The sequence below is a fragment of the Microtus oregoni genome, unplaced genomic scaffold (genome assembly GCF_018167655.1).
Source record: "Microtus oregoni isolate MIOR12 unplaced genomic scaffold, Mior012 000002F_ref0000024, whole genome shotgun sequence".
In the NCBI taxonomy this organism is placed as follows: Eukaryota; Metazoa; Chordata; class Mammalia; order Rodentia; family Cricetidae; genus Microtus; species Microtus oregoni.
The window spans coordinates 53,115,389-53,138,546 of NW_024543061.1; the positions used below are offsets into that span (position 1 = coordinate 53,115,389).

At 45.6% G+C, this 23,158-nt stretch overlaps 1 protein-coding gene across 2 annotated transcripts in view; it reads left to right on the top strand.

Annotated features, from left to right (window-relative positions):
- Lmcd1 (LIM and cysteine rich domains 1) overlaps positions 1-22,276 on the top strand; it is a 61,114-nt gene extending 38,838 nt beyond the window's left edge. For both annotated transcript variants that reach the window (XM_041639813.1, XM_041639821.1), the window contains 4 exons: positions 807-1,062; positions 6,154-6,489; positions 20,374-20,589; positions 21,679-22,276. In XM_041639813.1, coding sequence (XP_041495747.1) covers positions 807-1,062; positions 6,154-6,489; positions 20,374-20,589; positions 21,679-21,837 — 967 coding nt within the window. In that variant the 3' untranslated portion in view covers positions 21,838-22,276. The remainder of the gene's footprint in view (positions 1-806; positions 1,063-6,153; positions 6,490-20,373; positions 20,590-21,678) is intronic.
- Positions 22,277-23,158: the final 882 nt, after the last annotated feature.

Sequence of the window (23,158 nt, forward strand, 5' to 3'; positions counted from 1 at the left end):
TTAATTGTCAGAGAGAGAGGCACCAGGGCTTTCAAGTGAACTTGAAACTTCCCCAGAATGTATTTCCTCCTCCTGGGCCCCTGACAGAGCCACCCTCCCTGGACATCAATCTCCCCAGCTGGAAGGTTTTACTCAGTTCACTCCCTTCCTCCTGGCTTCTGTCCACAAAGCTGAAGAAAATTCCCAAAAGATCTCACTTCAGTGGGCATGCTGAAGAATTTCAACCAGAGCTTATGCAGCTCATGAATCACAGGAGACAATTTTAATGATCCTTAAGAGTGGAGAACTTAGCATACCTTTTTTTTTTTGTAAAGGGCCAAGTAATAAATATTTTGGGCTTCAAGTATCAGAAGGCCTCTGTTGTAACTATTCAACTGTGCTGTTCTAGCCCCCAAAGCAACCAAGGGTAGACATACAAATAAATGAGTATGCTGTGTATCAATAAAACTTTATTTGTAAAAAGAAAGTCAGGGGCCAGGTTCAAACTACACTCCACACACATATTGAATAAATTTGTTTTTGCCATGGTAACCACCAAGAGGAAACCGCAGCTTTTGTTTACAACAAACATGGAACACAACCTTCTCAGATGATATTTGCATTCTGAGTTTCCCAAAGCGAGACAGAAAGAGACAAGTGTGCTGCCCCAATGCTATTCTCTGTCCCAAAGACCTTGCCTGTCTGCTGTCAGTCTTTCAAGGTTAATAAAGTGAAACTCTGCGCTTGGGTACAAAACGGTAGATAATGTTACTGCCAAAGCATGTCATCTCTGGAGGATGACCTCACTTCTTTCTACTGTCCCCCAGGAAAATATGCAAGTCTTGTAAGTGCAGCCAGGAGGAGCACTGCCTGAGCTCCGACCTGGATGACGATCGGAAAATCGGGCGCCTGCTGATGGACTCCAAGTATGCCACGCTCACTGCCCGGGTGAAAGGTGGAGACGGCATCCGCATCTATAAGAGGAACCGCATGATCATGACCAATCCCATCGCCACCGGCAAAGACCCCACCTTTGACACCATAACCTATGAGTGGGCTCCTCCAGGAGTCACCCAGAAACTGGTAAGAATTGGTTCTTCCTACTCTGTTAAGTATGAGCTGTGTCATGGTTTCCTGAAACTCAATGATGAGGTAGAAATGGCCACAGTTTTAGCTCTGTTCCTGTGTCCGGTAATAACACAAAGACAGTCTAGGCCTCCGTTTTTCTCGTTCACAGAATGCAGAGAGGTCTTCATATGAACTCTTGAGGGCTTTCCAGTTCTATACAGGGCCATTCACTGTGTCTTTGGGGCTCCTCATTTCTGAACAGGGGAATGGTTTATCACAGTTCTCTGAATGCTCTTTTTTTTTTCTCTGAAAGATGTTTATTTCCATATGCAATGATCTGGAACCCTCAACAAGCCTATGGAAAAACAGAGGAGCCATCCTCCCTTCTCAGACAAGGGAAGCCTCTTGATCTTAGATGAATGAATGAATGAATGAATGAACACCTACTAAGTGTTCATGAACTCCACTAACCTGCAAGGCAGATTCCCTTACAACAAGACACAGAGTGGCTTTTGCAAGTTGTCCAGGTGAAGCAGGGGCTGATGATGGCATCAACGCAGTGGCAGAGCCAGGGCATGCCAAGGGATCCGGAAATCCGGTCTACCCTCAGCTCCCTGGCAATGCAAACCATCAGATGGTATTCACAAAGTCAGCTGCACACAAGCCATCAAGTCATAAAGAGCTGCTTTGAGGTATCGGGAAGCAGCTGGTGAAAGCGCCGGATATGCTGCTCCCCGTCTAATCAGGGGCAGCCATCAGAGGGTCATGGTGAAGGCTGCATTGTAAAACTGCCTGACTACAAAGCCCTCCTGTCTGCTCTGCAGCTGGCTGGTCTCAGTTCTGGCATTAGCCAGCACTCTCTTTTAGTTCACCCTCCCTTCTCTGTTTTCATTTCCAAGTGGTCGAGCCTGATTAAATTTTGGAAGTGGGGCAGAATCTGGCTGCCCGTCATCCTTCCCTACGAAAATGAAAACTAGAGAACTCTATCAGACCTCCAAGTTGGTGGCCATCAGCCTGTCTGTGTCCCTGTATCAAGCACTGCTATGCACTGGTAACCAGACTAAGAGTATTTCACCCCATAGCCTTGTATAATTTCCCAACGGGTTAGACAAATACAGTTATGGCAGTCAGGTACCTAGAGGGAAACTGAGACTCAGAGGGGGCCTGCAAGATTACATTACACTCCACCTGTTTTAGGTGCCCACCACCACCCAATAGCACCAAGAAGAAAAACAAATCCCTAACTCATTCTTCTCTGAGGACAGTCACCACTCACAGTGTGACACCCCTGTTCATTAGCATCTGATAGCAGCTTTGGCTGCTCACTGTGGTTTTCAATGGAAGTTTACATGTTAATCCCCCATAATTCCAAGTGAATCTAGCTCTGAATGGAGGCTAGACTTGGGCCAGCTGGGTTCACAGAGGAGAACCTGTGGGAGCCAGGCAAGTTGATGATGAGGTACAGGGAAGAGATGAAAAAGTCACCCAGAATAAGCAACTTGCCTCTCAGTTTCTTATACTGTGGCCTTGACCCTTGTCACCCCTCTGACCTCCCCATCCCTGAGACCTACTAAGCAGAGCTCTGGCTGTGAAGGAAACCATAGTCATCTGTAAATACATTAATATCCAGATAATTACCCAGTCACATAGACGGGGAAGTGCTAGTGACTTGAGACCCGGTCGATTCTACTCTTAGAGGTGCTGACACATATTTTAAAATTAACAAATCATGAAATACCATAGTCCCATAATGATATAATTATACTTTTTCTAAGAAAAGCTATTTTAAACTAGATTGATTTTTCTTTTAATCAGGGGTCTTGCCCATGAGGAAAATGAAATCAAAATGTTCCATTTGGAAGGGAACAAAATTCACCCCACAAAGCTGGCTAATCTAAAATGAGTTTTGTTTTCACCAAAAATGAGACTCTTTGGCAATGCCTCGCACAAGTAAAAGCTCACGCAAGCCCCTCAGGTGCTACTAATAGTCACGGCATTTCTTCTAGGTGAATTCATGTGTTTTCAAAATCCCAAAGCGCCAGGAACTTGCCTTGCCTCCGTTCTCCTGCTAGGTGTTTGGGGTCCCGGTTGATTCCTCTCACACACTTGTTTCTTGCTGGGGTTTCATTGAGAAGCAGTCATGGTCAGCATTTCCCTTCTTGCTATGACAGAACAAATGGCGGGATCGGCTCAAGAAGGAGGATTGATCGTGACTCACATTTTGAAAGGGTATAGCCATCAAGGCAGGAAAGGCATGGTGGCAGGAGTGGCTCCTGCCTGTGGCAGTGCGAGCGTATGGCCAATGGCCATTCATGGTAGAGCAGGACACAGAGAGAGAATGCTGGAACTCGAAGGCTGTAAATCCCGAGGCATATCCCCCTATGTGATATGCCTCCCAAAGCCTTCACAACTCCCCCAAAGTAACACCACCAGCAGGGAACCCAGTTTTGGGACACATGAGCCATGGGAGACATTCCACATTCAAACCATGATGGTAGTGTCAGGTCTTAACATTTCTGCCTCTGTGACTGAGACTCATAGCCAGCATGCAGTTTCTTGGATGCCACGACTGCCCTGAGGAACTGGGGACTGCTGCTTGCTAGCCTACATTTTAGTGAGCTTTCCAACAGCTTCTTGCACACTGTTGACAAACATGGCAGCTAAGTGGAGGTGTGTTTCCAAAGGAGGGAAGCCGCCGATAGGAAAGCAGGGGGAAAGGATGCTAGCAGCATGATGCAGGCACTGTAGGCCTGTCACCGAATCCCAGAGCCTGCTGGACTTGCTCGGTGATCACTTTACAACTGAGAAATATGTGCACAGAGAGAGTGTCAAGGAGGCTGAAGCTAGCGTGCCTAGGACCAGAATCTCAACCTAAGATGGGATAAATCCAGAACCTTCATTCTTGCTGCTAAACTCTAAGGGACAACTGCCCTTGCAGAGTAGATGGTTACATTAGAAGGTAAACACATATGTGCACACACACACACACACATACACATATACACATATGGAGCTGGCCAAAGCTTCTAAGTACAGAAGAGATGACCAGGATTTTTCATTTATGAGCATCAGCCGAAGTAGCAATAAAGCACATCCACTGTAGGACCAGAGAGAAGACAGTCCCTTGTAGGTCCAGGTCAAGTGAGGTCAGCCTCTCTGCATTTCTGCTGCCATGATTCTGTAACAGTTTCGTCATCTGGTTACTGCTTAGCAAGTAATAACACAGAAGAGGTTGAAAGTAGTGACTTCGCTTTGGTGGAAGAAGCAAACTTACTTTCTTCCTTTTTCTTGTTGTTGAAACAAAATACCAACTAAACATAGCATAATAGAGGAAAGGGCATCTTGTGTTTCATGGTTTGAGGGTACAGCCTATCAGAGTAGAATTGAAGCAGCGGAAACTCTAGGAGATTGGTCACATCACTTCTACAGCCGAGAAGCAGAGAGCGAGAGAAAGGCAGGTGCTCAGCTAGCTTTTTTTTCTCTCTGAGACCCACAGTCCAAGGATGGTACCACCCACATTCGGGGTAGACCTTCTTTCCTCAGTTAAACCTTCCTAGAAACACTCTCCTAGACACACCCCAAATTGTGTTTCCCTGGTGACTCAAAGCCAGTCAAGCTGACAGACAACGCCTGTTAACTGTCTCACTTGTCACAATCACTTCACACCAGATGACAAAGCCGATTGATCTTCATTTCCATTCTGACAGAAATTGAAATGAGCAGACAGATACCCCTTCTCTTCCTAGTGTCACCCCAAAGTGAAAATCACAGCAGCATATGGGGAATGAGCAGCAAAATAATGCAGTCATCTGCCAGCCCCGCCATGCCTAGTTGATGAGCGAATGGAGAGCCAGCTAACAGGTGTAAGTCTGTGCCTCTTTCTCACCTGTCAACACTGGTAACACAGAGGTAGAGCACCTGCCTGGTATGTGTGCTGGCTTGGTAAAATCTCCAAAGAGAGTTCTTAAATTCTGTGTCAGTCAGAGGACGGCATCGTACAGAGTAGGGATCCCCTGGGCCTACAGGTTGATGAATTCAGACACAGGCTTACATCCATGCCTCTAGAACCAAGGAAAAGATCCAGTAGCATCTCAGCACATACAAGCGACAGGGTGTGCACATACAAGTGACACGGTGTGCATCTCTCCTTTGCATTCTTTCTCTCAACCTATGTATTCTTCCTGGAGATAAGAGACAGCTGTTGCTTTGTGACTTGTGAAAGAAAAACTAAGGTAGAAAATAAACACGATGAGGCTAAGGCGACAGTCAGTTCTGTAACTAAAGTGCGTGCTTTGCAAGGATAGAACTTGCGTTCAGTCCTGCAGAACCCACTTTTTAAAAAAAGCAGACATGGTGGCACATGGAACCCCAGTTCTGGAAGGGCAGAGATAAGTATATCCCCGGGGCTTGATGACCAGCCAATCTAGCCTATGTCGTGAGTCCAAGGCCAATGAGAGGCCTTGTCTCAAACAAAAGGTGGATGGATGGCCTCATTTACCTTCTGCTGCTGTTCTAGAGCACTCCAACCAAGAGCAATTTAGGGGAGGAAAGTGTTTATTTAGTTTATACTTTCCACGTCATAATTCATGATTAAGGGAAGTTAAGGCAGGAACTTAAGGGGGATTTCAAAGCAGAACCTATGGGTTCTAATTTGCTTGGCAGCTTATGCAGGCATCTGCCCAAGGAATGGTACTTTCCTCAATGAGCTGGACCTTCCTACATCCATTAACAGTCAAGACAATCCCTCAATGCCCATACACCAACCTGGTAAAGACAGTTACTCAACTGACTCCTTTAGGAGTGGTTCTAGGCTGTGTCAAGTCAACAGCTAACGCTACCTAGGACAATGGCACTTGAACAGCAGCCAAGGTTGGCCTCTGGACTCTGAATGCATGTACACACATGTGAATACATAGACATATAATAAACATACATATGCATAACACATGCAGGAAGGAATGGATATGGGCAGGGAAAACATCCTTATATTTCAATCCCGGGTCACAGTGGAAAACCATCATTTTTGTTTTAAGTAGATTGCGTCTTAGCTTCTATGACCATGAACTACAGCCATATGATATTATCTCTTCCACTCCATCCCCCTAGGGCCTGCAGTACATGGAACTCATCCCCAAGGAGAAGCAGCCTGTGACAGGTACTGAGGGTGCCCTCTACCGCCGACGTCAGCTCATGCATCAGCTCCCTATATATGACCAGGACCCTTCTCGCTGCCGTGGACTTGTGGAAAGTGAGCTGAAAGCAATGGAAGACTTCGTCAAGCAGTACAAGAGTGAGGCCCTCGGGGTGGGCGAAGTGGCCCTTCCAGGCCAGGGAGGCTTGCCCAAAGAGGAAGGCAAGACACAGGAGAAGCCAGAGGGCACAGAGACCACTGCGCCAACCACCAATGGCAGCCTGGGTGACCCATCCAAGGAAGTGGAATATGTGAGTGTCCCTTGTCTCCTCTGGTCTGGATGAAGCTCCCCAGGCCAGAGCTATGCTGCCAGGGCCCCATCTTGCCATACTCTCCTCTTTTCGTGTGTTTATTCGTGTTCAGTGAAGGAGGCAGGTACTTGTGACTCATGGAAAATACCACCAGGTTAGTGTCATGGAACGGATAATAGTCTAGGACAGGGGTTCTCCACAGTCAAAGCCCCCTTGACAAACCTCTATCTCCAAAAATATTTACATTAAAATCAATAACAGTAGTATAATTATAGTTAAGAAGTAGCGATGAAAATAATTTTACAGTTGGGGTCACCACGACATGAGGAACTATATTAAAGGGTTGCATCATTAGGAAGGTTGAGAACTATTGCTCTAGGAAAATGCCCCCAATGAACAAATGGTAACAACTTATAGAAAAGCACCTAGGCTCCCTTGGGGTAGGGCCAGGCTCTGAGAATGTGGTAAGGTTCAACCTGACATGTGTGAAATAACTTAGAAACACAGAAGCCATAGACTTTGAGAAAGAGCCTTGGACCCCCGTAAGGAGTGATCATTTACAAAAACACACAGCTGCTGGGCGGTGGTGGCACACGCCTTTAATCCCAGCACTCGGGAGGCAGAGGCAGGCAGATCTCTGGGAGTTCGAGGCCAGCCTGGTCTACAAGAGCTAGTTCTGGGACAGGCACCAAAGCTACAGAGAAACCCTGTCTTGAAAAAGACAAAAAAGAAAAAAAAAACAGCTTATTCAGAAAAACAAGGCACAATTGGCAGATTAAAAGCAGTTTCGTGTACATGATGGCATGAGAAGCTGGGGAAACCAAAAAGGGTGAGTTTCACACTGTTCATGTATGTATCTGTTGAGCCCCAGGAAGTCAAACAAAGGGGAGGTCACTGCTCCCACATTGGTGTGAACTTTGGGCTGAGGACTTGATCTAAAGGAGAAAGTTGTAGGTCAGATATAGGACATAATTCCAGCTGTGTGGTTACCAGTTTTCCCTAGCAACAGTACCAAAGACGCACATACCTAGGGTGGGAGGTGGGAGTGGGGGCATTTTGAGAAAATACAAAAGAGAAACCATTGTTTCAGAGGTGAAATTCCTGTGGATGGATTTGCTTCAAGCTATTCCACAGGCCAAGAGTGGAACCATGGGGATGATGGCCACTATGTTTCTACCCCTACATAACATTTGACTCTAAAAGTCCCAGCACAGGGACCCCTTTGTTTACCAGGTCATCGTCACTGTGGCCAGATTACCTGACATAAGCAATTTGAGAAAGGAAGGTTCTATTTTGCCTTTTGGTTTCTGAGGGTTTAGTCAGTGGTCTTTGGGCACTGTATGCTTGAGCAGAACATCACAGGGGAGGGATCACATAGGTGGATAGGAAGCACCCAGTTGACAGAAAGTGGAGAGAGGGAACAGAGGAAGGTACCAAGGCAAGATCTAGCCTCTATGGCAGGTCCCCAGTGACTACTTCCCATATCCAGCTAGGCCTTATTTCCTACCTTTTGTCACCTCCCAACAATGTCATCATATTTACTAGGTCAAGTCCTTCATGATGTGCTGGTCTTTAGAAAAGCCCTTGCCAACATTCCTAGAGGAGTGCTTTATCAATCCCCTGGACAATCCTCAATCTAGCCAAATGGACAACCAAGATTAGCCAGCATGTCCCTGAAATATGTCTTGCAGGGAAGAGGCTAACAGTCTTTCTTGTAAACTAAGCAACCCACAGAAAGATGGCCTAAGAGCCTGGATACCCTGTCATTCCTGGCTGTGGGTTTTTGAAGTACCTCCCAGTTCCATCCACCCTACCTTGACCCAACTTGGAATTGCCACCCAAGGAGCCACAGCCTCATAGTCTTTTAGCTGAGAATTCTAAGATTTGAGATTTTCCTTATTATTTAGCAGTGAAACATGCTTTTCATATATATAGTGTGTCTGTTTAGGTATGTATATGTGGGAATGAAGGTGCCTGTGAAGTCCAGAAGATAAGGTTGAATTCCCTGAAGCTAGAATTACAGGTGGTTGTAGCTGACAGATGTGAGTGCTGGGAACTGAACTCAGGCACTGGAGCCATCTCTCCAAGCCCTGTCAGTAATAAAGACTGTTCAAAGGAACTAAATCTTGTTACCATAGTAGCTACTAGTTTTATAAACTGTTCTCCGCCACATCACCCCAATCCTGCCTGGTATCCACTCTTTAATAGCTGTCTGTCCTTAAAGAGCAAGTTTTAAAGAATTCCGACTTGGAAGAGAATCTCTTGATGTCATTGTGACTTCTCTGAATTGCCATTCCCAGGGGAGAGATGCTGTTCTGAGAGCATATCTTGTCCTTGACTAAACCCTGCATGTTTGCTCAACATGGAACTAGAGCAAAGATGCTCTGAGATTCTGGGGCCTTGCCTGTACTTAACTCTGGGGAATATCCGTGGTATTTTGGAAGCATTTAAGTAACAATATTGGCCATTAAGGGGCATATTCCACACTCAGGAATGAGCAGGAATGAGGAGGAAACTGTTTGGATGAATTTGTCTGATGCCTCTGAAAGATGTAGTTTGCTGCCCAATCCCAAATACAGTTTTAACTGGAAACTCACTTGTCATTAGTGGGGGTCACATCTGTCCCTCTCTGTAGATTCTGAGAGTTTGTTCATTTCTACATCTACAGTGGGTATCTTTGATGTAGACAGCTGGTACTCAACAAGTAAATAGATGTTCAGGCTGCATTTGGGCTCTGGAAGATGGGAGCAATTTGGATAGCGTTTTGCCTAAGAAGATAGTGGCATTCCCTTTTCACGGGGCTTAAGCAGAAAGCTTTACTCAGACTTTCAGGATCTCTTTAAATTCACACAGTTGCCTGATACTCATGAGAGTCAGGTGAGTTGTAGACTTTCAGGTGCACAAACAATATGTAGATTGTCTAAGATCCCATTTCCATAACAGTATGCAGAAGATGCTGAGTTAAAGTGCCCTGCTTGCTATTTGTCCCAAAAGAAAACAACTGGGTTCTCTGTCTGTCTCCTCAAAGCAGGAGAAAGAGTCACAATTAAGGCAACTCAGGAGAAAAGCAGGCCATAAAGCTGTGTCTCAAAGTAGCCTCACTGCCAAGTGTGGGCCTGTACCACTCTCTGAAGCCCATGCATGCATGAATGAATGGATGGGCAGATGATGGATGGATGAATAAATGGATGGATGGATGGATGAATGGATGGATGGGTGGGTGGATGGATGGATGGATCGTTGGATCGATGGATGGATCGATGGATGTGTGCATGGGTGACCTTAAAGGATCCCTGCTTTAAAAAAATACTACTAGGTACTCTTAGGGTACTTTGCATTGTGTTCTAGAAACACAAACTTAGAATCCAACACTATTTTTGATCCCCCTACCACCCACTACTGCCCTTGACACTGAATCATGATCCTCTTCCCCTCAAGATCTCCCACCATGCAATAATGCATGCTGCTATACAGCCTTCATTGCCCCAGAGGCTTCATATGCTAAGCTATGGCCTTCCTCTAAAACCTCATTATAGCATCAATGGCTGTAAGTGGAGATTATTCTTTTGCTTTCCGGCCACCCAGACCCGAATAATCACACAGAAACTATATTAATTATAACACTGTTTGGCCTATTAGCTCAGGCTTCTTATTAACTAACTCTTACATCTTAAATTAACCCATTTCTATTATTTTATATTTTACCACAAGGCTCATGAATTGTTACCTCTTGCTTCTTGGGCAGCTACATGGCATCTGCCTGACTCTGCCTTCTTTCTTCCTGCATTCAATTTAGTTTTCCTACCTATATTCTACCCTGCCATAGGCAAAAGCAGCTTCTTCATTAACCAATGGTAATAAAACATATTCACAACATACAGACTGGAATTCCACATCAAATGGCCATTAAACTGCTTAGTTCTCCCCACCCCCAACATTCCACTCTCACAGAGGAGTGTCATGCCAGAGTACTTTCTAAACTGCCTTTGGAGAAATTTTAAAATCTACAAAATAAATGTCATTAAGTCTTTGTGATGACCATGAGATGGATTAAGGTTATCAGACCAATTTCCCATATAAGAAGCCTAGGACACAGCCAGGGTAGTTTGCTAAGGAGTGGTAGGCTGATTCGAACCCAGGTCTTGTCATCACTAGCAGTGTGGTGTGAGCAGTCCTGAGCGGAGCCTCCGAGAAAGGAAAATACATTTGAGTGTTAATGTCTGGAGTGAGTCGCAGCACCCGACAGCCCTCAAAGGCCGGCCTTCTGGAGGAGGCCCTTTTCTTTGTGTGCTGAAGAGCAGAAGAACACCCTGCCCCAGACCAAATCTCTCCTCATGGGTCTCAGGAGCATCTCGGTGCTCTGGCCGGGGGGGCTGTGAACTCCAGCAACATACTGGACTCTACCAGTCTGCTCGAAGCCCCTCACCCACCCTCTGAGCTTCAACCTTCACCTCTCCCAGCAGGACAGAATTTACAAATGCCTGTGCTGGATGGGCCACAGCCTGCTTTCACTGACTGCTTACTGTTCTGCAGGCAGTTTCACTGTATTTAGAGAGCTCAGTGAATGTTCCCTCAAAAATTGAATATACAGGGTTCTCAGGCATGGTCACTGTGCCCAGGCATTTCCGCTTTTCCACCATCCCACACTTGAAACCCAAGAAAGGGAAAAGGATGCCAGAACAGAGGATGAAACGTACTCTCAGCTCTGATGCTGATCGTTCTTAGCACAGGCCCCCACCACTCCCACCATCACCTTGTCCCTTCCTCAGGTCAGGTGATCATCCCTAAACCTCAAGCCACAGAGAGTCAATGAAGAGGAATGGAGGCTCCCCACAGTCCTGAGAATGTATTCCTAAGATCCCGAGATACCCAGTGGGATGCCAGAAGTAGGCAAACTCTTTTTCCTCCACCTCCCCACAAAAATGCAAAGGGAGGCACAGAAGGCCTTGGACCCCACCCTCCTACATAGGACGGCCTCTCAGATGGAAACTTACAGCTGCCGGCAGCTCAGGCTGTGGCCCATCCCAAAAGGGACATATTTGTGGGCAAGGGACTTCCAAGTCTTTGTCGGAGCAGATGTTTGGCTTGTGGGCTGTGCAGGCTGGCTGCCTTTCCTGCCAGCTCTGCTTGGGGACTTGAAGCCACCCCAGCCCCTCTGTGGGCCACTTCTTTCTGAGCTGGAATAAAGTGGCGGAGATCCATGTGAGACCACCAAGCCACAGCCAACCTTGGTCCCTTCAGCTTCCCTGACTCAGGTACCCATGGGTGGGAACTTGGGAGCAGCCCTCAAGATCACCATGGTAACCAGGCTCCTCAGTCTCTGCCTGCTTCCTTCTCTGTGGGGATATTTTAATGACATTCAAAAAGATCATTTTTCCAAGGGAAAAAAATCCCTTTATTCCACTTTTTATACTATAAATACTTTCCCATATGACCATGTGACTTTTACAGTCATTTTTCTTCACTCTTTTGAGTGGGCTGCATAATATTCCATTGACTAAAACAGCCACTGGTAAGCTATTTTCAATAAAGGACAGAGAGAGAATATATAGAAGTTGGCAGGCCCTACTGTCCCTGTCGCCTCTACTCAACTCAGCCTCTGTAGCACATTGCTATAAACTCTATCTAAACAAGTGACTGGCTGTGAGCCAATAAAACTTTACTTACAAAAACAGGCAGTGGTCTGGAGTTAATCCATGGAGAAATGTAGTTTGCTAATCCTGAGAAAGAAAAAAAACATCTTCAGCTTTTCCCTATTTGGGTTTTGTCTCTCTTCTTTTTTCTTCTGCTTTTTACTTTTGTAGGCCAATCAATGATGTTGATTGTGATGGTGGTATTAATGACGGTGTTGGTGATGATGGTGGGGATGGTCATAGGAATGGTGAGGAAGATGGTGTAGATAATAAAGACAGCGATGACCATAGCAATGGCGATGATAATGGTGCCAGTGATGATGATGGGGATGGTGGCGATGGTGCTAGTGATGATAATGTTGATCCTGGTGTCAGTGAGGGTCCTAGTGATGATGATGAAATGCTGATGCTAATGACGTTGGTGATGATGATCAACAGGTGACAACATTGTGAGCTGCCATTCTTTACCTAAGTTATGTCAGGTACCATGCCAGGAAATTTCCAAGTCATTTTATCTAATCCTAAAAATTACCCTGTAATTTTTACACACACACACACACACACACACACACACACACACACACGTGTGTGTTTCCAAGCTTAAAAATAATTTATTTTTAAACTTTTATGTATATAGATGCTCACCTACACATATATATGTGCACCATGTGTGTATCTAGTGACTGTCATAGCCAAAAGAAGACATCAGATCCCTTGTAACGTACTTTCTATAGCAAGCTGGTCCTTGAACTTATGTGAGAATAAATGCAGACTATTGTTTCTATCATGAGAGTAAGTTTATGTGCTTCGTGCCCATCTCAGTGATATTTAGCTTCCATGGGCAAAGACCCCATAGTTGCAATCTGCTCCAAGAAAACACTCTTGGTAAAACTGCTGTTAGCAGTAGTGGCCACCATGGGTAACGAGTTTCCTCCAAGCCAGAGAACACCATTACTGAGGCTTGAACAAGCCCCAGCTTTCCCTGTGCTTCCCTAGGAATGAAGCCATTGTACTGACCACATTTCAGGCCTGGGGCCCTAACCATTGTGCACTCAATGTGCTCCTCCAGTGCCCTCTGTGGTCTCGGGATGATTAGTGTGTAAGAAAACAGAATTCAAGACAGCTAAGCCTGCAGAAACGATGCCAGGTCTGAAAATTGGGGGGAGTGGTACCATCTGTCAGACACAAGGTTGAGAGGCAAAGCTGGGGACTAAGCACCATAAGAGGACATGGGAGATGCTGTTTATAAATAAGTTGTTGAGTGTTTGTACGGGAGTGAAGCCAGTGCCTGAATTCAAGGCCTTGTGTTAATATTTACTGGAGTGCAATGGTAAGATTTTCACGAGGCTCTCTGGATTTAGACTGGGTAGGCTTTCGGATAAGAGCCTTCCAGGAGAGAAACAGAAGAATTGGGATGTGCTTCTGACAAGCCCAAGGCAGAGATTACTATAGCTAGAGAGGTTTTTCTGTGCCCATGAGTCCCTCTGAACCTTGGTCCTTAGGTACAGTTCTAAATAGCTGCATAGCCCTTGGCCACTGTCCTGAACCTACTATGACCTGATATACTCTGTCTTGCTGTAACCACATGACCCCATGTGTCCCTGTTGTCCCTGTTCAGTGTCGTCCTTTCATTATGCTGTGGAGCAAGCCGTCCTGGCCAAGTGGCTAATGTCAATGAAGTCCCTCTTGTTCTCAGATCAGACATTTGATCAGAGCCCCATAGGGACATCTTGGCTCTATCCACTCAGCTTTACTTGGGCAGGGGTCTGTGCTTATGTTTGGACTGCACTGGGGGAAACACACAGCTAGGTTGGTCAGACAGGGTCTCCTTGGGACTCTTCCTCTACTTTCTCCATGTGATGATCACCTTAGCATGGAAGCTTCCAGTTGCTGTAACTTCTGTCTCCTCAGGAGTCCTCGGGGTGTGTCTTTAGAAATAGAGTCCAGGAAAAAGCTACATACGTGATCCTTAACTTGTGGCAGCTCTGCTTAAGATTGTACAAATTTACACTATCATAAAAAAGGGGAAGGGATTTGGGTGACATTGAGTCTTGAAGCTTGATATTTTCCCAGATTCTCCATAGATACTGTTTTCTCTGATGGCACTAAACAGTGCAGTAGGGCACAGCTGCTGGTCAGCCATACCATTGTAAGAGTGAACACCAAGACTGCTGAACTATGTTGCTGAGTCAGAAGGCTGATAGCTGACAGTGCTGGGTGCATGGCAACTTATATTTTCCACTTCCGATGACCTAACCTTGTCATAAGAAGACGACCCCTCTCCTGCTTTATGTGCTATGGTGGCACTCTACCAATTCTGTTACACTGGGCTGGGACATGATTCCTCGGGGAAAGGGATGTCCTGCTGATTGAAAGAATATCTAAGGCTATGCCAGTGTGAGCTAAACACATCCCAAAGTAAGAAGCCCATGACCCAAAGGCTCAGCTACCAACAATCTTGTTGGATCGCCCTTGCCTTTCTCAAATCAGATGTTTAAACACTGCCTAGGCCCAAGCACAGAATACTCAAAATTGCTCATTTTGACTTTTTTTTGGGGGGGAGGGACTTGTGTTTTTCCTATTCATTTACTTGTTCTGTTGCCCTGAATGGTCTCTTGCTTGTTGTGGAGATCCTTCTGCCTTAGTCTCCTGGGTGTTGGGATTATAACACTGCTTTTGACTATTTAATTAAACACCTCACACTATGTGAGCAGGTCATAGAAAGTCACGGGCATGGACAAAAGCCTCCTTTCTACTCATTCTACCTCTGAAAGGTTCTGTCCCACATCCCCTGTCCCAAGGGAAAGTGCTATGCAGACAAGGTTCTCTGGCAGCTACTGGGAACACTCTCACAAGCAAGCTGAGTTTGGGCACTTGGGAACAGGAGCAAAATACAGCTGCCAGGCTCAAGATAAATGACTTTCTAAATGCCTTTTACCCTAGTCCCAGGAAATTCTGCCCGCCTGTACCACCTCCTTTACCAAAAAGTCCAAGGAATGGCCAAATGGGCTTCCTTGAAAAGTGTTAAAATGTAAACGTCCCCAGGAAATCAAATTAGCCTGTAGTCCCCAAGCCACAGGGCAGACTTGACACAAAGCTCACTCAGGTGTTCGTACGCCATGGTGGTTTCTTACTGTGCAGTCAATGGCAGTATCCATATCTCCTTGAACCTTGCAAATTCCTGGCCTGCTGAATCAGTTGCTAGAGGGAAAGGGAGTGGAAGAGTGTGTGGCTGCAAGCCCTCCATGGGACATGAGGCAGAATAAGCCTGGTAACTAGGGTCTCCAACAGGTAGGGTTAGAGAAGTAGAGCATGACCACAAGCCCAGGGCTAAGAGTCAGTGGGCATGGAACTGTGACTTAAGACGATCAGCCGGGTGGAAGTTCTGACCTTGCTCAGCTGGAGACAAAGGGTGCAGGAAATGCAGAGAATGGGAGGAGCATCCAGGGCAAGTCCACATGGTATAGCATCATGGGAACGAAGAGGCAGCTCCAACCCTGATCTCACCCTGGCATGGTCATCTTATGGGGGGAGGGGTTATTTAACCCCTCTGAGCCTCAACTTTCTATCCTATGAGAGAAGCAGTTTAGACAATAAATGAGCCCTTCAAACTCCCCAGTAAATCCACTGAACTCATACAATAACCCTAAAATGCTGGTGCTGCTAACATTGTCCCTATTTGACAGATGGCAAAATTGAGACATAAAGAGGCTAGCTTGCCCGAAGTCACACCGCGATCATGCTGGCACCTGACTCCGGGGCTTGGCTCCCCACCACCCTGGACTGGGGAGGTTCACCAATGATGGTGGTCGGGGAGGCCAGAATCATAATGCCCAAGTAGGTGTAGGGTCTGATCCTTCATTCCTGTTCCTGGTGGCTGAGAGCCCATGAGACTGCCAGACCCAGACAACCCCAGAGTCCTCAGCCTTTGAGAAAACCAAGAAGACAGAAGAAGTAGGAGGAGGAAGAGGAGGAGGCCACCTAGGGGTAGAAAGAGAAAACAGTTATGTTGAAGGGGCTCATCATACTATATGTTTTTACAAACTGACAATGACATTGTTTGCTAAAAAAAAAAAAAAAAAAAAAAAAAAAAAGAGCTGGTGAAGGGTAGTAACTGCCACCCAAAACTCATGGCGGAGAGCACATTCCTCAGGCAGGGACCTGACAAAGCACTGTTAGATGGTCAGGCTGCAACCAAGGTCTGTGAAACTGACCTTCTTCCTGCTCCCTGCCCTGGTTATTAGCCTACAGCTCAAATCACACCCCCATACTCCTGGCCTCCAGAACCTGCAATGGTTCCCTATTGGCTCCCAAATGAAGTTTCCATCTACCACGTGACTTCAGGGTCACCCTTGAGCACCCACTCAGACTGCCTTTCTTAAAAGCCCATATTAGCAGCTCCTTTCTATGTGTGCCACCAAGGTGCTTGCCAGCATCCCCAGGCCATTTCTTTATCCCTGTCCTCTCCTTCCATGTTAAGCAACATCTGGGAATCTGGTGTGTGGTCAGCCAACAGTAAGTCCATTCAGTCCCTTCCGTGTGGGAGGAAAGGACTGGAAATTTCATTCTACAAAACGTAGACGCCAGGCAGAAAATGCACAGTGTGCTCCAGCAGCCGTGTCCATGTGGTTTTCAGGGCCCAAGTGGGCAAACCAGGCAGCGTATGAGACTAGAGCTGATTACCACTTATGATTTTGACCCTCTGATGAGTCCCAGGCTGGTGGCACTCGGTCATGGGAAGAGGTAGAGCATTTTCAGTTAACTGAGGGGCTCCCCACTTTCATTCAATGGAGAGAAGTGAAGCTGAAAAACTAGAATGTTCTAAAGTCTGTTATCAATCAGTGAGGGTCCACTTCAGATCCATCCAGATAACCAAATGCCTTCCATGCCTAGATATTAACTCGGCACCACTGTGCTCCAGGAAGCTATGTTCCATGGTCTCACTTGGTTTCCTTATCCTAATTGTCATCATTTTACTTCTTATTTCCTCTCCAGTGTGCAAGAGTATATTGAGTAGATCACTAAAAAAAGATAAGATAGAAATAGTGTTCAGTTTTCTGTTACTTTAACAAACACTTGGAGGAATCAACTTAACAAGGGAAGAATGTTCATTGAGATCACAGTTTCCTTGGTTTCTCCCTATGGTAAATTGCCCTTGTCACCTTGGGCATATGGTCAGGTGATGAATCATGGTGAGTGTAGATGAATCATGGTAGTGGAACAAAACCATGCTCATCACATGGTGACCAGAGAGCAGAGGAGTTAAGAAATGAGCATCCCACCATCCCCTTCAAGGCCACATCCTTCTGATCTCTTATGAGACCCCACCTCTCGTCAATAATACCCATAGACTGAGAACCAAGCCTTCAACTTAGGGCCTGTAAGGAATATTCTGTTTCCAAAGTATAGTAAACTTTTATTTTTTTCTAATTTATGCATATGTGTGTGTGCATGTGCCTGCAGAGGCCAGAAGAGGGCATAAGGTCTCCTGCAGCAGGAGATACTGGCAATTGTGACCAACAGACCTGGGTGCTAGGAACCACACTTAATTCCTCTGAAAGAGAAGTAAGAGTTCTTACTCCAGTCCCTACAGTAGACTTTTAACATATACCTCCCAAACTAAAGATGGCAAAATATAAATATTTGGGAGTGGGGCTGACAGGATTTAGTAAGTTAAAATTAGCATCTGAAGAAAAAAAACCAAAGACAGCAAACATAGTAGGGTCCTGAGCCAACAGCCAAAATTAAGCACCTTGTGAGCGTTTTACACAACAAGAGAGAAAACAAATCTCCATGACATATTTATTCATGCAATTGAAAATGTAGCCCTTAAATGTGGGTCTTTTTTAAACCCTAGGTCTAATAATAAGGGAATGGAGTTCTTTTTGAGGATAAAATGTTTGCTGTACTGGAGGAGCCCCAGGCAGCTGTTTGCTGACCCCAGCTGTAAAAGCCACAGTGCATAGTCCACAGACCTAGCTGTGGAGGAGGATGGCTAGGTTCTCATGCCAGCTTTGTCTTCTGAAAATTGTGCATCACTGAGCATGTCACCGAGTCTCTCAGAGGCACGGTTGTCTCTGGAAGGGAAAATAACCGTTTTCCTAACTCAGAAACAGCCACCAGGTATGTGTGAGGTTATTCATAATAGGCAAAACATCCCAAGCACACTGCAGGGTACAGATGTGCCCTAAGGACATGAGAGCCATCATTATCCTAGGGCTTTGGGGAGCAGAAGAAGATTTAAAATGGCTCAAGAGAGTTTATGTTGTAGGTCTGTCAAATTCCCATTCCTGAGAGAATGGAAAAGACAAAGTTACAAATATGGAAGGATGAGAGGGAGGTGTGCAAGGATGAATGGATGGATAAATGGATAGTTAGGTGGGTGGATGGATAGATAGAGAGGTGGATGGATAGGTGGATTGGTATGTAAGATGAATGCTGTCCAACACTCACAACTCCAGGAGATAAGTCAAGCAATGGTTCTCAAAATACCTTTAGAGGAACCTGTGAGGTCAACGTTTTATATGATTCCACATAGTATATGTATTTACTTGAACCCTGAGAAAGTGGAAGGTTCATTACATGAGGAACATGGAGTATGCTTCTTGCAAAAAGAGCAGTATGGAAAGAGGAACACATCTTTGCTGTGGAGAGACCTGACAACCAACTCTCAACCAGGGGGTCAAGATCAACATCCTACTTCAGCAAAAGTCAGCAATCCTCCTTGGGAGGCATAGTGACAGCATATGCCCCTGGTAGCAGACGAGGAGAGCCTGCTTGGCCTCTGGGGTCCTCATCTCAGTGTTACCCCATGATTGTGACATCAAGCAGATTGTAGTTGGCACACATTTTTACCTAATATCTGGCTCCCAAAATATTTATATTTTGCCATCTTTAGATGGGGAGGTATATGTTAAAAGTCTACTGTAGGGACTGGAGTAAGAACTCTTACTGCTCTTTCAGAGGAACCAAGTGTGGTTCCCAGAACCCAGGTCTGTTGGCTCCCTCAGACTGTCAAGGTTCCACAAACACAGAGACATGTTAAGAAACTGTCACCCCTTCCCCCAAAGGGGAGCCTGCAAAAGCAGAAGGCTAAGTGTGGTGTCCCAGAACAGAGGAAAGAGGTCACTTGAAATCTAAAGGTACCTTAATGAAGTTCCTCAATGACATGTTAACCACTAGCTCATTGAGAAAGGTACCTGGTTAATACAAGTCAATCAGGAACAGAAAAAATGGAATGTCGTGTGTGGGAATTCTCTGCTTTTTTTTTTCTTCTGTAAATCTCAAACTGTTCAAGAACAAAAAGCTGATCAGAAGACAATGCAGGACAAGAAATCTATTTAAAGTTGAGCAATATAATATATATATATGTGTGTGTGTGTGTGTGTGTGTGTGTGTGTGTGTGTGTGTGTGACCTTATACTATATGTGGTGACATTTTTTGTTGATATTTTTGAGAGACACACGCATGTACCACAGCATACATGTCACACACGTATGATCAGAGGACAATTTGTTAGAGTCGGTTCTTTCCTTCCACTGTGTGGGTCGTAGGGGTCAAACTCAGGTCATCAGGCTTGGCAGCAAGCTCCCTTACCCAGGGTCCATCTCAGGTCCATGACTAACTTCTGAGAAAAGGCACTTGTTAAATTTTGACGTAGAGTCAAAGACGCACATCCTGTTTTCTTGGACAGCTATTAAAATACTCCTCCCTTCCTAGTCCAACTTATCAGAGTGAGGCCAGAGTTTTCCTGTACAGTTTTCAACCAAAACGGCACAAGGCATACAAACATATGAGTAGTTACGAGAATCCAGCCATCTTAAGTGAGTTATTTAAAAGATATTGAATTGTTCCTCTCACTAAATTGTTTTTGTTTTATAAAATACAGTTGTTTTCAGACATAAAACATATATGCTAACATGCCATATAAGCTTTTTCTATCATTGTGAGGAAGCACAGTTTTCTCTTAAGGTGACCATCACTGTTTTCCCCTTCAACAAAAACTTTGTGAAACTCTCAGTAACTCCAAGGACACAAGGGTGGTGAGACTAATCAACCCGAGACTCAGGGATTGATGAGTCACTTTATTTAGCCCTTCAGAGATAGAAAATATATTTATGCCACTTCGCAAATGGGAAAACCAAAGAACAGAGAAGTCTTTTAACTCGTCCGAAGTCACACAGGAGGTAGAGAGGATGGAACTGGGATTCAAACCGACATCACACGTCCCTCTTTCTCATATCCTTTCTAGGTCTGTGAGCTCTGCAAGGGAGCGGCCCCTGCTGACAGCCCTGTGGTCTATGCTGACAGGGCTGGCTACAGCAAGCAGTGGCACCCCACTTGCTTTGTGTGTATCAAGTGCTCAGAGCCACTGGTCGACCTCATCTACTTCTGGAAGGATGGTGCACCCTGGTGTGGCCGCCACTACTGTGAGAGCTTAAGACCCCGATGCTCAGGCTGCGATGAGGTGAGAGTCAGGGTAGGCAGATGGGAGTAAGTGGGAGTGGCCATGCTGAACAGCGCAACCCGAAGGCAAATAGGTGTGGCTTTGCTGATAGTGTATTCTTCTTTAAGGCTTTGGGAGAGCCTAGGCAGTTTGGATGCTCACCTTACTAGACCTGGATGGAGGTGGGCGGTCCTTGGACTTCCCACAGGTCAGGGAACCCTGATTGCTCTTCAAGCTGATGAGGGAAGGGGACTTGATCGGGGGAGGGGGAGGGAAATGGGAGGCGGTGGCGGGGAGGAGGCAGAAATCCTTAATAAATAAATAAATTTAAAGGAAAAAAAAAGAAAATTGAGGTCCACTTCACTGGGTCCTCAAAGCCTAGATTTTCTCATCTACAAAATGGGCCTGATTTGAGAATGGTGACACATGCTTACCACCTCAGAGCTTTGGAGTTTGGCTATAGAAGGACCACCCTGATAGCTCAGCTAGTCAACTCTTGCTCTGCAAGTATGAAGAATCAAGTTTGACTCCTTATACAACAGTATTTTTTAAGCAAGGTTATATGTAAATGGAGTGACAGAGAAGTGGGTATAATTTGCCAAGTCACAAGACTGTCAAAGACCTCAGTGACAGCTCGGGCTCACGTCCTGTTGTGCTCCGAGCCCGTTAAAGCAGGTTTCCATTCTGACTTTCCTCAGCTTCTGGAGTTATTTTGGGGTGTCACTTTATTCTGGGTCCAACAGACCACCCGTGGTTTCTTGTTCTTAGGAAACGGCCACTGTCTGCTTCCCCATTGTTAATTGTCTTCCAGGGTCACTTGAGTTATTTAATCCCAGCTCAGAAAATAACTGTCCTCTGGACTTGCCCCAAAAGTTTCACTGACAGATAAATAAAAACCTGTCTGTAGCAGAGTATTTTCTTTTTCATGTCTGAAAAACTGAGACCCAGCCATGACCCTCAGATCATGTCAGAGTGCTTCGTGGGGGCATTTAAAGGTCGCAGTACAGCATGGGATGGAATGAAACTAGCCCATAATTTATCCCCTACACACTGCCTCTACTTAGGGCCAGAACCTCAGTCACGCCTTCCTTCCTCTGTCTCTCTCTTTAGATCATCTTCTCCGAAGACTACCAGCGCGTGGAAGACCTGGCCTGGCATCGGAAGCACTTCATCTGTGAGGGCTGTGAGCAGCTGCTGAGTGGCCGTGCATACATTGTCACCAAGGGCCAGCTCCTGTGCCCCACTTGTAGCAAGTCCAAACGCTCCTGAAGGGCTTCCCACCCACAGCCAGAGTCGATTGGATCCCACCAAGAGACTGAAGCAGTCCTCTGAGGCGAATGCAACAGCCAGCAAGCAGTGCATATTCTAGGTTGAGGGGTGGTAGATCCTTGGGGGTCCGTAGTTTTGAAACCAGAGGGATTCTAAGAAGTCTTAGAATGAATTTATTGTTTCCCAACTGCAGCCAACAAAAGACAGGCTGGTGTCCCGCAAGGGAACCCTAGGAGAAATCTCCCAGAATGCATTTCTGAGGGATCCAATGAAGTAGCTGTAGGCTGTGCTTTTTTTTCCTTGGACAAGGGATCTCTCCAAGGGGCAGGATGGGATCTCAACTCTCTTTTGTTTGCCTCTTTTTCAAGTGGAATCTGAATCTGCAATAAACAATGCTGTTGGCATGATAAACATATCAATAAAATGTTTATGAATTTCACATTTACACACATTTTGTCTGATTATTTACACCATGACACTGATTCTGGAAAAGGTGGTTATCACCAAGACCCTGATCTGGTACTGCAGGAAAATGAGTAAACACTAATAATAATCTTATACTAATATGATAAGACGTGCTTATAGCAGAGTCCAGCTTCCTCTCCTCCATTGCTATTCCCATGCTCTCAAATATCTGATAGAAACACATATCCATATTTCATGGTACCCAAAAGTAAAAATGTTACTAGAATTAAGGATTGGGGCCTTGGCAGCACTAACTAGCCAGGCTCAGCCATCCATCCTCAATAAGCCAATTAAATGAGCCAAATTAATAGTGAGAAACATAAAAAGAAAAATTGTTTAACTTGGTCACACATGGAAAAGGGACAAAGAGATCTGGCAATCCCCAACAAAAAATCCGTCTTTGGGGTACTTAGAAGAGTCTTGTGTTTAAATAGGATGTAAGAAGTGTACATAACTAAGCATCTCTGGCCAAGGTATGGTCCCAGCCATTGTTGCATCATCACTGACTCTACACAGATCAAGTCATCTCTGCACTGTGTGAAATCTCTCCAAGTGACAGATTCCCTCCCTGGCTGGCATCAAACTTCATTCAGCCTTTTCCTTCTCCCAGGATAAGATTCCTGGGAGGAAATTCCAATCCCATAGGGTGCCTTGTTTAACAGTCTCATAGAGAGGAGAGAGAGAGAGGGGGAGAGAGAGAGAGAGAGAGAGAGAGAGAGAGAGAGAGAGAGACGGAGAGACTGAGAGAGGGAGAGATGGAGGGAGGGAGGGAGGGAGGGAGGGAGGGAGAGAGAGAGAGAGAGAGAGAGGAATTACTTGAAGAACAGTCTCATTCCTTTCATGTGGGTCACTGGAG